Below are 14134 nucleotides of genomic sequence, written 5' to 3'. Positions count from 1 at the left end.
AAAAAAAATAGATTTTTTCCCAAATAAATAAAATTAATCCACTATAAAATTTTTGTCATTTTCATTGGTTTTATTGATCTTTTTACTTGTCTTGTTGGGCATTATAGCAGCATAATGATGGTCTGACTACAGAGTTGTTTTTTCCTCACTGAAATCAAGAAAAATTACAAGCAAAAACAAATTTTATAAAAAATATTTTGTTTTTAATCCACAAAAATCATCAATATTGAAGAATTTTGACAATCGCAATTTAAATCGAATCGGCACCCAAAAAATCAGAATCGAATCGAATCGGGACAAAAGCGTATCGTCACAGCGTTAATGGTTTTTGCATGTGGACATGCTCAGCTGGAGAAGCTGCAAAACAACAGCAGAAAAGATTAGACTGTTGTTTTACAGCTGTATGAACAGAAAAGCAAAAAGAACAAGAACCCTGGAGGAGGGCAAATGGGTTGGGGGGGCGTGATGCAGGAAGTGGTGCAGGGCGTGATGCAGGAAGTGATGAAGTGATGCAGGAGGTGATGCAGGGCGTGATGCAGGAAGTGATGAAGTGATGCAGGAAGTGATGCAGGAAGTGATGCAGGGCGTGATGTAGGGCGTGATGCAGGGCCTGATGTAGGGCGTGATGCAGGGCGTGATGCAGGAAGTGATGAGGTGATGCAGGAAGTGATGCAGGGCGTGATGCACGAAGTGATGCAGGGCGTGATGCAGGAAGTGATGAAGTGATGCAGGAAGTGATGCAGGGCGTGATGCAGGGCGTGATGCAGGGCATGATGCAGGGCGTGATGCAGGAAGTGATGCAGGGCCTGATGCAGGAAGTGATGCAGGAAGTGATGCAGGGCGTGATGCAGGAAGTGATGCAGGGCGTGATGCAGGGCGTGATGCAGGAAGTGATGCAGGGCGTGATGCAGGGCATGATGCAGGGCGTGATGCAGGAAGTGATGCAGGGCCTGATGCAGGAAGTGATGCGGGGCGTGATGCAGGAAGTGATGCAGGGCGTGATGCAGGGCGTGATGCAGGAAGTGATGAAGTGATGCAGGAAGTGATGCAGGGCGTGATGCAGGAAGTGATGAAGTGATGCAGGAAGTGATGCAGGGCGTGATGCAGGAAGTGATGCAGGAAGTGATGAAGTGATGCAGGAAGTGATGCAGGTAGTGATGCAGGAAGTGATGCAGGGCGTGATGCAGGAAGTGATGCAGGGCGTGATGCAGGGCGTGATGCAGGAAGTGATGAAGTGATGCAGGAAGTGATGCAGGGCGTGATGCAGGAAGTGATGAAGTGATGCAGGAAGTGATGCAGGAAGTGATGCAGGGCGTGATGCAGGAAGTGATGCAGGAAGTGATGAAGTGATGCAGGAAGTGATGCAGGTAGTGATGCAGGAAGTGATGAAGTGATGCAGGGCCTGATGCAGGAAGTGATGAAGTGATGCAGGAAGTGATGCAGGGCGTGATGCAGGAAGTGATGAAGTGATGCAGGGCCTGATGCAGGAAGTGATGAAGTGATGCAGGAAGTGATGCAGTGCGTGCTGCAGGAAGTGATGAAGTGATGCAGGGCGTGATGCAGGAAGTGATGCAGGGCGGGATGCAGGGCGTGATGCAGGAAGTGATGCAGGGCGTGATGCAGGAAGTGATGAAGTGATGCAGGGCGGGATGCAGGGCGTGATGCAGGAAGTGATGCAGGGCGTGATGCAGGAAGTGATGAAGTGATGCAGGGCGGGATGCAGGGCGTGATGCAGGAAGTGATGAAGTGATGCAGGGCGTGATGCAGGGCGTGATGTAGGAAGTGATGCAGGGCGTGATGCAGGAAGTGATGCAGGGCGTGATGCAGGAAGTTATGCAGGAAGTGATGCAGGGCGTGATGCAGGGCGGGATGCAGGAAGTGATGCAGGGCGGGATGCAGGAAGTGATGCAGGGCGTGATGCAGGAAGTGATGCAGGGCGGGATGCAGGAAGTAATGCAGGGCGTGATGCAGGAAGTGATGCAGGGCGGGATGCAGGAAGTAATGCAGGGCGTGATGCAGGGCGGGATGCAGGAAGTGATGCAGGGCGTGATGCAGGAAGTGATGCAGGGCGGGATGCAGGAAGTGATGAAGTGATGCAGGGCGTGATGCAGGAAGTTATGCAGGAAGTGATGCAGGAAGTTATGCAGGAAGTGATGCAGGAAGTGATGCAGGGCGTGATGCAGGAAGTGATGCAGGGCGGGATGCAGGAAGTGATGCAGGGCGGGATGCAGGAAGTTATGCAGGAAGTGATGCAGGGCGTGATGCAGGAAGTGATGCAGGGCGGGATGCAGGAAGTGATGCAGGGCGGGATGCAGGAAGTGATGAAGTCTACGTCATGCAGGACTTTACCAAACCCGACGCCAACGCTTCAACGGCTTCGTGAGGAATGAAACAAAAGGAGGCGTCACTGATTTGAGGTCAGTTTTAATGTCTGAAAAAGCCTCAGTCATCATCATCATCATCTTCATCAATAAATTAAGACATCGCTAAAAAAAACAAAGAAATAAAAGAGAAAACTTTTAGCTTCAAATAAAAACAGTTCATAAACATTACAGATGAAAAAACGACTGAATGTTCCAGAAAAACAGAAGTTTGGCAGAGAAACGTTCCACATTCCCGGTCGGACTTCAGCAGCAGCCGAGCCTTGGTCTCCGGTCCGGAAACCTCCTACAAACACCTGGAGGTGACGGAGCTCCTGCAGGACGAACCAAACGCTCACCGCTCTGATTCCTTTTCTGCCGGAGCTGAAAACAAAGTCTGGAGGTTTTTCTGAGCCGGAGATGAACTGGAGAAACAAACGCTGAATATGTCTGTTCACAAACGGCGCACGCTGCTGCTGACCCATAATGCACTGCGCCGCTCTGTTAACGTCACACTAAACAGGAAAACTCGGCTGGATCCACAACCAGCGGTAAGTTTTGCCCTTCGTTTTGCCTGACAGGTCTGACTAGAACACGCTTTGGCTCTGAACAGGCTGGTTGGTGTTGGGCGGATCTCTGTAGGCGGTTCGGGGTTTGAACCTGCAGGGTTCAGGTCCGGTCTTATTCTGGTCGTTAGAGAACCTTCAGCAGGTCACGACTCCATCTGAAGCTCTGTGATTGGATGTTTGGTGCGTAGATATTAGAAAAGAAAGACCCGGGTGTAAAACGACCCGGCTGTTCCCAGCAGGAGCGCTCTGATGGTGGGAAGCTGTTAAAGCTTCAGCTGCAGGATGGAAGCAGGTGAAGCTCCGCCAGATCTGTGAGCAGAAGGAAGGAAACCTGCAGATCTGCACGTTTCCGAGCGGTTTCATCATGAAGCCGGAGGTTAAAGCTTCCTGATGAGTCGGCGGTACGAGTCGGGATGCGGCGGGATGAGCGGACGTGCAGCCGCAGCAGACGGGAACGAGCCTCGGAGCGGCTCCTGTCAGGCCTGACGGGCAAAACTCAGGGCCTACAGATGACGACACACTACACAAACAGGAAGACAAACACAAACTGTCAGCAGCTGCATCCTCGCCGGGCGGTGCTTCCTGCTGCCGTGGCAGGATGAGTGGCAGGTGGGAGTCAGCCAATCAGAGAAGCCACAGACGTCATGCGACGCCTCCTGCTGTCCAGCCATCAGGTGCGCCTCCTCTTGGGTCCTCCTGGACTCGCCGGGTTGGAAGACGACAGCAGCTTCTCAGCCGCTCGGCTCCTCTTCCTTTTCTCTGCCTCCTTGCCGCCGCCGCCTCCTCCTCCTCCTCCTCCTCCTCCTCCTCCTGCTGCTGCTGCTGCTGCTGCTCCTCCTGCTGCAGCAGCTCCGTCACTCCCCGCCTTCTCCTTCTCGCGCTCCTTCTCCTTGTCCCGACTGCTGCTCGTTCGCTCAGACATCTTCACAGAGGAGTTACTCCCTGTAAAGAGACGACATGTTTAGGTTTTATCTCAGCCTGCTGATCGCCATGGAGACGGTTTGAGTCCAGTTTCCTCCTGCATGGAAACGCCCCCCCCAGTCCAGCAGCAGCAGTCTGCGTCCGTCTGTCTCAGCGCGGCGACGACAGACGTCACGCTTTTCCAAACAGGCTGAGTTTCTGGAAACGGAAGAAGCCGAGGAGACGAACCCGGCGTGAGCAAAGCGGAGACGGCGTGAGAGAAGAGCCGCGCTGCAGAAGTCAGAAACCTTTCAGGCTGCGGATCTGCTGTAATATTAATCCTTCAAAGCCCAGGCCTCTGCTGTAGTTCTGGTCGTAGGCTTACGTCGTCTTGACTTCACGGCGCTCAGCACTGGTACTTACTTACCGAGCCCGGCGTGGACACATAGAGGACTTAGTTAGGCCCTACGGTCCGGCTCGGAGTCTGAGGTCGACCGGGAAACACCCGTTGAGACGGACCTTTTAAAGCTGTCGCTTCCAGTCTCTGGAACGAGCTTCCCCGGGATCTGCACGCTCCGGATTCAGTAGAAACTTTTAAAAAACTCAAATACACATTTATTCAGGACTTTTAGCTCAAAAAAGACTCGGTGACGCTGCTGTGTATTTATACTGCTGTGTTTTCTGTTTTTATTGCTGTGAAGCACAGAGTGACCTTGTGTCTGTGAAAAGAACTTTATAAATAACATTTATCTTAATAAATGTAAATAAGAAAAAATAGAGCAAGTTCTGAAGTTACAGGGTTCCGTGGAAGCTCTAAGGACGCACAACGCAGCAGCTGAGTGTGTGTATATTCATTTTCTTTTAATTGAAATGTCTATTTTAACTACCTGTCCTGTTTTTCCATTAATGTGATGTTTAATATATGTCTTTAGATAGTTATTAAGTGATTGAGGGGAAATTTAGGAGTAAAAATCCGACTTATGTGGAAGTTCGGGTTACATCTCGACGTAGAACAGAACTTGATCATGAACCGAGGACCGCCTGTATGATTTTATTATAAACCTACAGGTAGAACTAACCGCAGTCAGCATGCAGACATGATGTTGTCAGGACAGCCTCAGCTGTCAGACGGAGGCTGAAATGATCTTACAGACAGAAACACCGCAGCTTAAACACCAACCAGACGAAGAAAACAGAATTTATTACAGAACTTTGTCGAAATAAAACACAGATCAGCAGCGACCAAAGTTCTCCTCATCTGCACCTCATTCTGTCACGTCTTCCATGCATCACATCAGGAGAAGAAAGATTATATTATCCTCCCAAAACCGCCGCCGCAACGCCTCACCTGACTTACTGATTGTCAGGTAAAGAGTTTCCATCATAACCAGTAGCAAACGTCACCGCCGTGCCTGGTCCTGACTCCGCTCCACCTTTTGTCTCAGAGCAACACACTCGCATTTTCCAACGCTGTTTTTTAAAGTTGAGACTCAAACATTAAATTCATGAGTAAAGTCAGAGGTCATTTCGTCTTCCGGTCCAGACTGAGAGAAGAGGACCCCAGTCAGACCTGAACCACCAGCAGCACTGGAAATAACCACACACCCACGCTTAGCAGGACTGTTGCTGAGAACATTTTAACCCTTTAATGCACAGCGACCCTGTAGCAGACACCAATTTACTTAACTTTTAATTTAAGCTTTTTTCCTGCATTTTCATGAATAAAGACGGTATTTTTGTAAATAAACCACTTCAGTGGATGTTAGTGAGTCCAACACGTTTCCACTCACTGGAGAAGAAATAAATAAATGACATCATTAAATTTTATGTGATTACACAAGTTTGCCTTTGTGATAAATAGGAAAAGAAAATGATACAGCTAGATTTATACAAGATTTACAGAATTATGATTAAATATTATTTTATAAAAACAAAAGAAATCATAAATCATCAAATTCTAAATATCACTAATAAACAAAAAAGTATCATTGAATATGTCTGTAGAGGTAAAATATTTTATAAATTCATGCATGAAAGGGTTAAATGAGCAGCTTCCTGTCTGACATGGCGGCGTCACACTGCCGCTAAACATGAACTGAAAACGTTTTAAGAAGTTATTATTCATCTCAACTAGTTTCTTCCATTTATTTTAGTGATGTTCTGATCTGGATTTCTTTCTTTAGCAGCATCAAGACCAGTATGGAGGATCGAGCACCATCCTCGTAGTTTCGTTACCGTGACGACCACGGCTTCGTATCTCCGGTTTCTCCAGCGAGAAGCTGCAGAACTCTGGATATAATCACAAACCGACCAATCACAAGGGAGCGGTTCAGCCTCACCACGCTGCCAGAAGGGGGTCGGGAAGAGGTGCAGGTCAACTACCGTAAGTGACCTCACGCAGACGCCATGCACGTACAGATCCAGCCTTAGACTGGGAGGACTGCTGGAGTCGTACCTTCTTCATGTGTAGCTGGAGGATCTCTCTCCATCCTAAACTCCTCCTTGGTCTCCTCCTCTGAGCCCAGCTTCCCTGAAAGCACAACATCCATCAGTCACTTGGCGCACAGATAGTTCTGATCGTCCCGCCACGAAAACCTCCCAGCATGTGCACCGTCCTGGTTGCTAGGCAACGCCTATCAAAGAGGGACAGTTTGGTTTTTGGGCTCCAGTGGTCTTCATTTAACAGTAGATTACCAAGAAAAAGGACTGGAGAGAGCAGAGGGACCCAGGCAGGGAATCAACACCGTGCCGGCTGCACCGAGGCGCCAAAGCCTCTGCAGACGGGTCCAGCTGGGCAGCGTGCAGCTGGGCGGCGTGCAGAGACCAACACCGCTGACTGACACGCGTACGGTGACGTTGCATATAAACCTCAGCAGGTTTGGTATTTTAGATACCAAGCCGCTGCACGGCGGCGAGGAAGTAAAATGTGAGCGTAGAAAACTTTTCATTTTGCCTCATAATTTCTTCAGCAGGGCGGCTCAGTTGGGTCCTATCAGGGCCCCAATCCAGCAGGTTCTCCGTGTATCCCTGCTCCAAAACGGTTGATAAATTAATGAGTTTGTGCAGATTCTGACAAGTTGTTGGATCCATTTCATCTGACTCAGGTGTGTTGAAGCAGGAATACAGGGACGACCTGCTGGACTGTGGCCCTCGTAGGACCGAACCCCCCCAGTACAGGTGGAATATACTGGCTTCAGTAACTGGCTGCAGCGGTTTAGCGTTAATATCTGACTGCAAAAATTTCCTTGTGAAGTAAAATACATCTCATTGATTCATTTGTTTTTATTTTTATTTTATAAATAGATATTCTTCTAAATAATATTGGAGTGTGTGTCCTTGTGTCATGAATGATCTCTCACACATGTAACATGCAGCCGGGGGTTATCCCAGCACTAATAGGGAGGGGTCCTGAAGGGGCTGCTTTTAGTTAAACTCCTGCTGCGAGTAAACTGGAAACCAGCTCCTAAAGCTTGTTCCATCCTCCACGAGAAGCAGGAACTGAGTTCTAGTTCTGGAAGCTGCAAGAACAAGAAAAAACGTATTCTTCATCGGGTCCATTCATCCTCCAGGAGGAGCAGGGAGCAGGTCTGCAGCGGGGAGGGATCACTGGGGGGGGGGGATGTCTGCTTTATGTGAGTTGAACCCGGTTGTTACCTCCACCAAGGAGGTCATGTTTTTACCGCCGTCTTTGTGCTCAAGATAACTTAAAAGGTTACGGATGGATTTTTTATAAACATTTTAAGAGTTGTAGGAAATGTGAAAATGAAGAACTGATTAAATCCTGGTGGTGATCCGGAGCTCCGTTTGGATCCAGGAATGTTTGAAAAGGGTTCTTCAACATTGTGCTTGGCGGAGGTTTCCGCTCTCAGAGTTTCTATTTTCATATTTAACGAGCAACTTCGTCCGTGGCGGGGCGGGTCGTGCACGCGGCGGGGCGGGTCATGCACGTTGGTACTTTCTCTCCACCTCGATCAGCTGTTTTATCAAAACAATCCGTTTTACCTGCAACAGTAAAACCGCGGAAGCAGTAGCACCGCTTCCTGCTTTCTCCGTGTTAACCACACCCACCTCACATGTCCGACCAATCACACGATACTTCTCGGAGCCCCGCAAGAAAAAACTTCTGCAGCCCGATGTGTCGAGAACTGTCTTCAAACACGTCTGCGAGAACAAAATGACGTCATTTTCTTCTCGGAGCCTCGAGAACAAGAAGAAAGTTCTGGCTTCTCGTGGAGGATGGAACGAGCTTTAGTGTTCCTCAATGTTTGCATTTCTGACTCATGTCTAATCACCGCTACGATCTCAGGATCCGTTGCAATACCTCCATGGTGAAGAATACTCAGATTACACATCACACACTAATCATTTAGCTTTGCTTCCAACTTTGTTTGCTGGCTGTAAACAACTGTGCAGACGTCCTGCTCAGGCTGCAGTGCAGCCGTCTTTAGGCCGTGTCCTCTCACCTTCTTTAACTTCCTGGATGATGTCGACTGGCAGGGAGAAGCTCTTCTCCGTGTTCGGGAATGGCAGGATCTCCGACTCATGCTGCATCACACACAAACAGCTCCATCACACAACACCACCTTCAAAAATGCCTTGCATGCATGCCTGTGTGTGTGTGTGTGTCCTCACCAGGGCCTGCATGTCGTACATGGTTCCTAGGTGGTCCCAGATGACGGAGGACGAGACCTGCCGGCCGATGTTCTGACTGAACTTGTCTCTGATGCAGATCATGTGGAAGTGACGGTTCACTCCTGTGCAGACACAGACACACTCACCGTCACACCGACTACACACACTGTGGATCTCAAACCCACTTTGACCAGAACCGACAAGAGGGGGAGGTGGTTTCCACCTTCGCAGCCAGACCAGTATCAGCTGGGATCTGATCTGCAGCTGAAACATGGGAGATCAGATGATGATCCTCATCCAGGTGTATTCTGTCAGCTGTTCACCGTTTCCATCATGCTTGCATTGATCATGGGATAAAAAAAATAAAACTTCTGCTATTTCTAGTTTAGATTATATTTAGATATTAATAAAGCAGAGTAATCACAAGACGGTCGTTCAATCAGCTTATCTGTAAGGTTAAAAGGAAGGTCTTAGATTTACATGTTAACAGTAAAGTTTCATCCTAATAACATCTTTTATATAATAACAGTTTATTTTGTACATTTTTTTTTAAAGAATCTGTTTTTTTTTTTAAAGGTTTAGTTGATCTTGGTATAATTGATACTTGACCACCACATTGATTTATTCTGTCTTACGGAAACCTGGTTCCAGCAAGAGGATTATGTTAGTATTAATGAAGCTACGCCAGCTAACTATTTAAACTTTCACATTCCTAGAACTACAGGCAGAGGAGGAGGTGTTGCAGCTATTTTTCAGTCAGAATTTTTAATTAATCCTAAGCACAAAACTAACTATAAATCCTTTGAATTCCTGACATTAAATTTATCTCATCCAAAATGGAATTCAGAGAAACCGCTCCTTTTAGCATTAGTGTATCGCCCACCTGGACCTTACTCCGAGTTTCTGACCGAATTCTCTGATCTCTTGTCTGAGTTAGTGCTGACTACTGATAAGGTCATTGTACTAGGTAATTTTAATATTCATGTTGACGATGAAAATGATAGTTTAAACATTTCCTTTAAACTTGTTCCTTCTAAACTCAATTGGGTTTTCACAAAATGTCAATGGAGCCACTCACTCTCATGGTCACACTCTTGATCTTGTTCTAACATATGGTATTGAGACTGATAAGCTCAAAGTATTTCCTCAAAACCCTGTCGTGTCCGATCACTTCTTATTAACCTTTGTATTTACTTTAATTGATTACTCACTGACCAAAAATAAATTCTACTATAGTAGATGTTTATCAGACAATAATATTACAAAATTTAAACAATTAACTGAATCAATTTTTTCCCCTCTACCATGTGTTAGCATGACTGAGAGTCCCCCTTTAAGCCTTACTCCTGCTCAGATTGATCAACATGCTGATACTATAACAGCTTCAATGCGTACAACCTTGGATAATGTTGCCCCCTAAAGAAGAAGAAATTAGGTAAGATTATGAAGGCTCCCTGGTTTAATTCCCAGCTTTGAGCTCTAAAACAGGCATCAAGGCGTTTGGAAAACAGATGGCGTTCATCAGGACTAGAGGAGTCTCACTTAACCTGGAAAGAAAGTTTAATCGTATACAAAAAAGTCTTACGTACGGCAAGAACAGCTTATTATTCATCATTGATAGAGGAAAACAAAAACAACCCTCGGTTTCTTTTCAGGAGTCGGAACGCTGTGGAGCCATGTATTCCTTTCTCACTTAGCTGTGATGATTTCATGTATTTTTTCAGGAATAAAATTGATACTATTAGAGATCAAATTGACAATACTCTTCCTTCTACCTATAATGTTGAGCCTGTTGTGGTCTCCGATGTATCCTTAGAACCAGGATCTGACTTGTGTCTAAATAGTTTCTGTCCTGTCCAACCCTCTGAATTAACTAAAATAATAGCTTCATCTAAACCCTCCACCTGTATCTTAGACCCTCTCCCAACGAGCCTCTTTAAGGACATTTTCCCTTTAATTGATACATCACTACTAAATCTTATCAATATGTCTTTAGTGACAGGATATGTACCACAATCATTTAAAACTGCTGTAATCAAGCCTTTACTTAAAAAGCAATCTCTGGATCCAGAGGTGATAGCAAATTATAGACCTATATCTAACCTCCCGTTTATGTCCAAAATTCTGGAGAAAATAGTTTCAGCTCAGCTACATGCCTACCTGAGCAGAAATAATTTATGCGAGGAGTTTCAGTCAGGATTTAGAGCTCATCATAGCACTGAGATGGCATTGGTGGAAGTTACTAATGACCTTCTTATGGCCTCAGACAAAGGACTTGTGTCCGTACTTATCTTGCTTGATCTTAGTGCTGCATTTGATACAGTTGATCATAACATTCTGTTACAAAGACTATAACAGGTGATTGGAATTACAGGTACAGCGTTAAGCTGGTTTAAATCATATTGATCTGACAGACTTGAATTTGTTCATGTAAATGACAAGTCCTCCTCACAAACTACAGTAAGTCATGGAGTTCCTCAAGGTTCTGTACTTGGACCAATACTCTTCACGCTATATATGCTCCCTTTAGGCAAAATTATTAGACAGCATGAAATTAACTTTCATTGTTATGCAGATGATACTCAGATATACTTATCCTTTAAACCAGATTAAACAAATCAGCCCAATAGGCTACAAAATTGTCTCATAGACATAAAGACTTGGATGTCTAGAAATTTTCTCCTCTTAAACTCAGATAAGACTGAAGTAATTCTCGTTGGATCTGAAAAACTCAGAGCTAAATTTTCCGGTTTTGTAATGAACCTGGATGGCATTACTTTAGCTTCCAGTGCTACAGTGAGAAACCTTGGAGTAATATTTGACCCTGACCTGTCCTTTGTCCCACATATTAAGCAGGTTACTAAAACAGCTTTCTTTCATTTATGCAATATAACCAAAATTAGGGACATTTTGTCTCAGAGTGATGCAGAAAAACTGGTTCATGCTTTTGTTACTTCAAGACTAGATTACTGTAATTCTCTATTACTGGGCTGTCCTAAATATGATCTAAATAGGGAAGCAGACACCCTCCCCACATTTAAAACTAGGTTGAATACTTATCTTTTTTATAAGTACTGTAGCTAGGGATGGTTAGCATCCCTTAGTTATGCTGCTATAGGTTTAGACTGCTGAGGGACATTTCCTGCTACACTGAGCTTCTTTCTCTCTTATGTCTCCCCACAATAACAGTGTTTTTGGGGGGACAACAGCAGTCCCTGTTGTCTTTCTGTCCTCTTCCCCCCACACAGCACAGGCAGATGGCTGCCTGTCCTTGAGCCGGGTTCTGCCGGAGGTTTCCTTCCGGTTAAAAGGGAGTTTTTTCCTTTCCACTGTCGCCAGTGTGCTTGCTCAGGATGGGAGATTGAATTGGGTCCTCCAACTCAATCTGTTGGTTTCCTTATATAGGCTATTATAAATTGGATTTCATTGGGTTTTTTCTGTCTGTAAAGCGTCTTGAGATGGCATTGCCGTGAGTTGACGCTATATAAATAAAACTGAATTGAATAAAGTGAATGTAACTGACAAAACGTTAGCATGCTAACATTAGCGGCTAACATGCTAACACTAGCAGGCAGTCTCTTACCGACGGGTTTGTGTCCAATCATCGCGTGGAACAAACACACCTCCACCTCGTGGCTCCAGACCACCGAGTCCTCTCCGGCAGCCAGCCCGGAGTCTGGAGGTTTCTCGTCGGTCTGGCTCAGCGTCACATCTGCTTCCCCCATCGTTAACAACAAAGTAAAAACTGGGGAGAAATGAAAGCAGCAGCTCCAGGCAGGGGTCCTGCTAACCTCCCACTGCACCGGAAATACGGCCGTGAATGCGGTTACACTGCCGGGTCACGTTGAATCAGCGACACCTGGCTGATCCATACATAAACATTTTCTTTTGTTTGAACAAAGGCATTTAAACAAAACTTTGAAGTAAGATCATTTTACTTTAACTTTAATTATTGAAATTCAAGACCTATTTTGTCTTCTCGTTTTCTAAATCCACGAACTCCGCGATGCTTCATATCGCTGTTCTTAGGCTCAAAGTACATCTGAAAATAATTTTCAGTTTTCTTTGCAATGTTTTGTTCTCGCGTTTCACATTTTAAGATCCATAACAATACAAGAATACATTATCAATGAGAGGTAGAAGTTGGTTCCTCGGAAACTGGGTCATTTTTACTGCATAGTTGAGTTTTCAGCCATTTTCCACCTTCTTAGATCTTCTGATTCCTGATGAGGCGAAACATGACAGGCAGACTGACTCAGATCGATGCTTCTCTATACAGTGATCCAAACACCAAAAGGTTTATTGCAAATAAAATAGTTACAGTCATGGTTGTCAAACAACCAGCTTCACAAACAACTAGAGAGAAGAGAGAACAAAAAAAACATCGGATACATCAGTTAAAATCATGAGGAGCTATTAAACTTCACTGAGTATATTTTTTTTGTTTTTTTTTCTTCGTCAAAATACAAAACTGTATATCTTTTAATAAAGCGTCAACATCAATAACATTGTAAATAATGTGAGGCTTAATATCCAGTTCATATGAGAAGTTTTCTAAAGCATCGGAAAACTTGAAGATCTGCAACCTGCAGTGTGAAGAATAAAATAAAAACGTCTGTTTCAGGTTGTTCCTTTTAAACATGAACTCATTTTTATTGTCTAGTTTTAAACTTGTTAACGGTAATCCAACCTGTTTAACAAAACCATTTCAGAGCAACCAAGCTGGTTAACATTGCATTGTGGGAAATTTCCCAGCAGCAGTCAGGATTTCTGCTGAAGGAGCCTCTTTAAAGTTCTGACCTTTACATAATACCAGTTTGCCAGTTCCCACTGCAATGAGAAACTGGAAAACTAGAAAATGAACCAGTGATTGTTTAAACTCAGATCTAATCTGTTAGTTTCCGGATGGTTTTACAAAACCTCACTTCCAGTCATTCTGACATCTTATTGGATGAGGACTGTTGCATGGCTCCGCCCATCACCAATCCACCAATAAGGAGTGAGAATGAGGACTGGAGAAACATGAGCTGGCAGTTCAGTCTCCTCCCTTTGCGCCTCCTCTCACGCTCGTATCTCAGGCCAGAAGTTTAAAACTGAAAAAGTCCAGACGTCCACCCAACCTGCCCCCCCCCCCCACTGTCCCAGCAGGTAAGCACACCTGTTGCTACGACAACACACAGTAAAAGAGCCGCGCTTTCATTTGTTTTTAATATGTTCTCACAGCTGTGGGGCGACTGAGCTGAAGTTTTTTTTTTAGTGGGATAACTAAACGTATTTGTTTCGTTCAGCAGCCGGGACAACGAACAGAGTCCCACCGAGAGCGGAAAACGGCGCCCGTTAAAAAAATATTCTGGTTTTTCAACTTTAACTTCTGGCCTCCTTTAAACCTCGGTAAACAAACAAACAGTAAAATAAAACAGCGACATTAAAAGACGTGATGAAGCGGAAGGCAGAGAGAGCGGCGGTCTGATGGCGAATGAACCAGGAAGGAGATGCCCGGCGACGGAGAGACAAGCTGATGAAACGGCGCGGGGTTCTGGAGCGCCAGGTTCCCCGCCGAGGCTGAACCCTGCACTCCTTCCATCCTGGCCTTTTGGACACAAAGAAGACAGGAAGTGGCGGCGCTGCGGTTGATTCTATGTGTGGCCCCTCCCCCTCAGACCGCCGCCGCCG

The 14134-nt window shown here is 45.6% G+C and overlaps 2 protein-coding genes across 3 annotated transcripts in view; both read right to left on the bottom strand.

The window, feature by feature from the left end:
* Nucleotides 1–2423: 2423 nt before the first annotated feature.
* mrgbp (MRG/MORF4L binding protein) lies at nt 2424–12252 on the bottom strand. Its single transcript, XM_079239318.1, has 5 exons — nt 12045–12252; nt 8462–8583; nt 8293–8374; nt 6285–6359; nt 2424–3871 (listed from the first exon to the last, which is right to left on the bottom strand). The coding sequence occupies exons 1-5, from the start codon at nt 12184–12186 to the stop codon at nt 3600–3602; spliced, it is 693 nt and encodes a 230-aa protein (XP_079095444.1). The 5' UTR covers nt 12187–12252; the 3' UTR covers nt 2424–3599.
* Nucleotides 12253–12743: 491 nt separating this feature from the next.
* The window catches only part of hm13 (histocompatibility (minor) 13), a 29721-nt gene continuing 28330 nt past the window's right edge, over nt 12744–14134 (bottom strand). For both annotated transcript variants that reach the window (XM_079239070.1, XM_079239071.1), the window contains one exon: nt 12744–14134. This exon is cut by the window's right edge and continues 357 nt beyond it. The gene's annotated coding sequence lies outside the window, so the exon portion shown is untranslated.

Source organism: Telmatherina bonti (assembly GCF_933228915.1).
Source record: "Telmatherina bonti genome assembly, chromosome: 4".
Classification (NCBI taxonomy): domain Eukaryota; kingdom Metazoa; phylum Chordata; class Actinopteri; order Atheriniformes; family Telmatherinidae; genus Telmatherina; species Telmatherina bonti.
The sequence above is the reverse complement of the archived record's forward strand: the minus strand, read 5'-3'. Positions and strand labels throughout refer to the sequence as shown.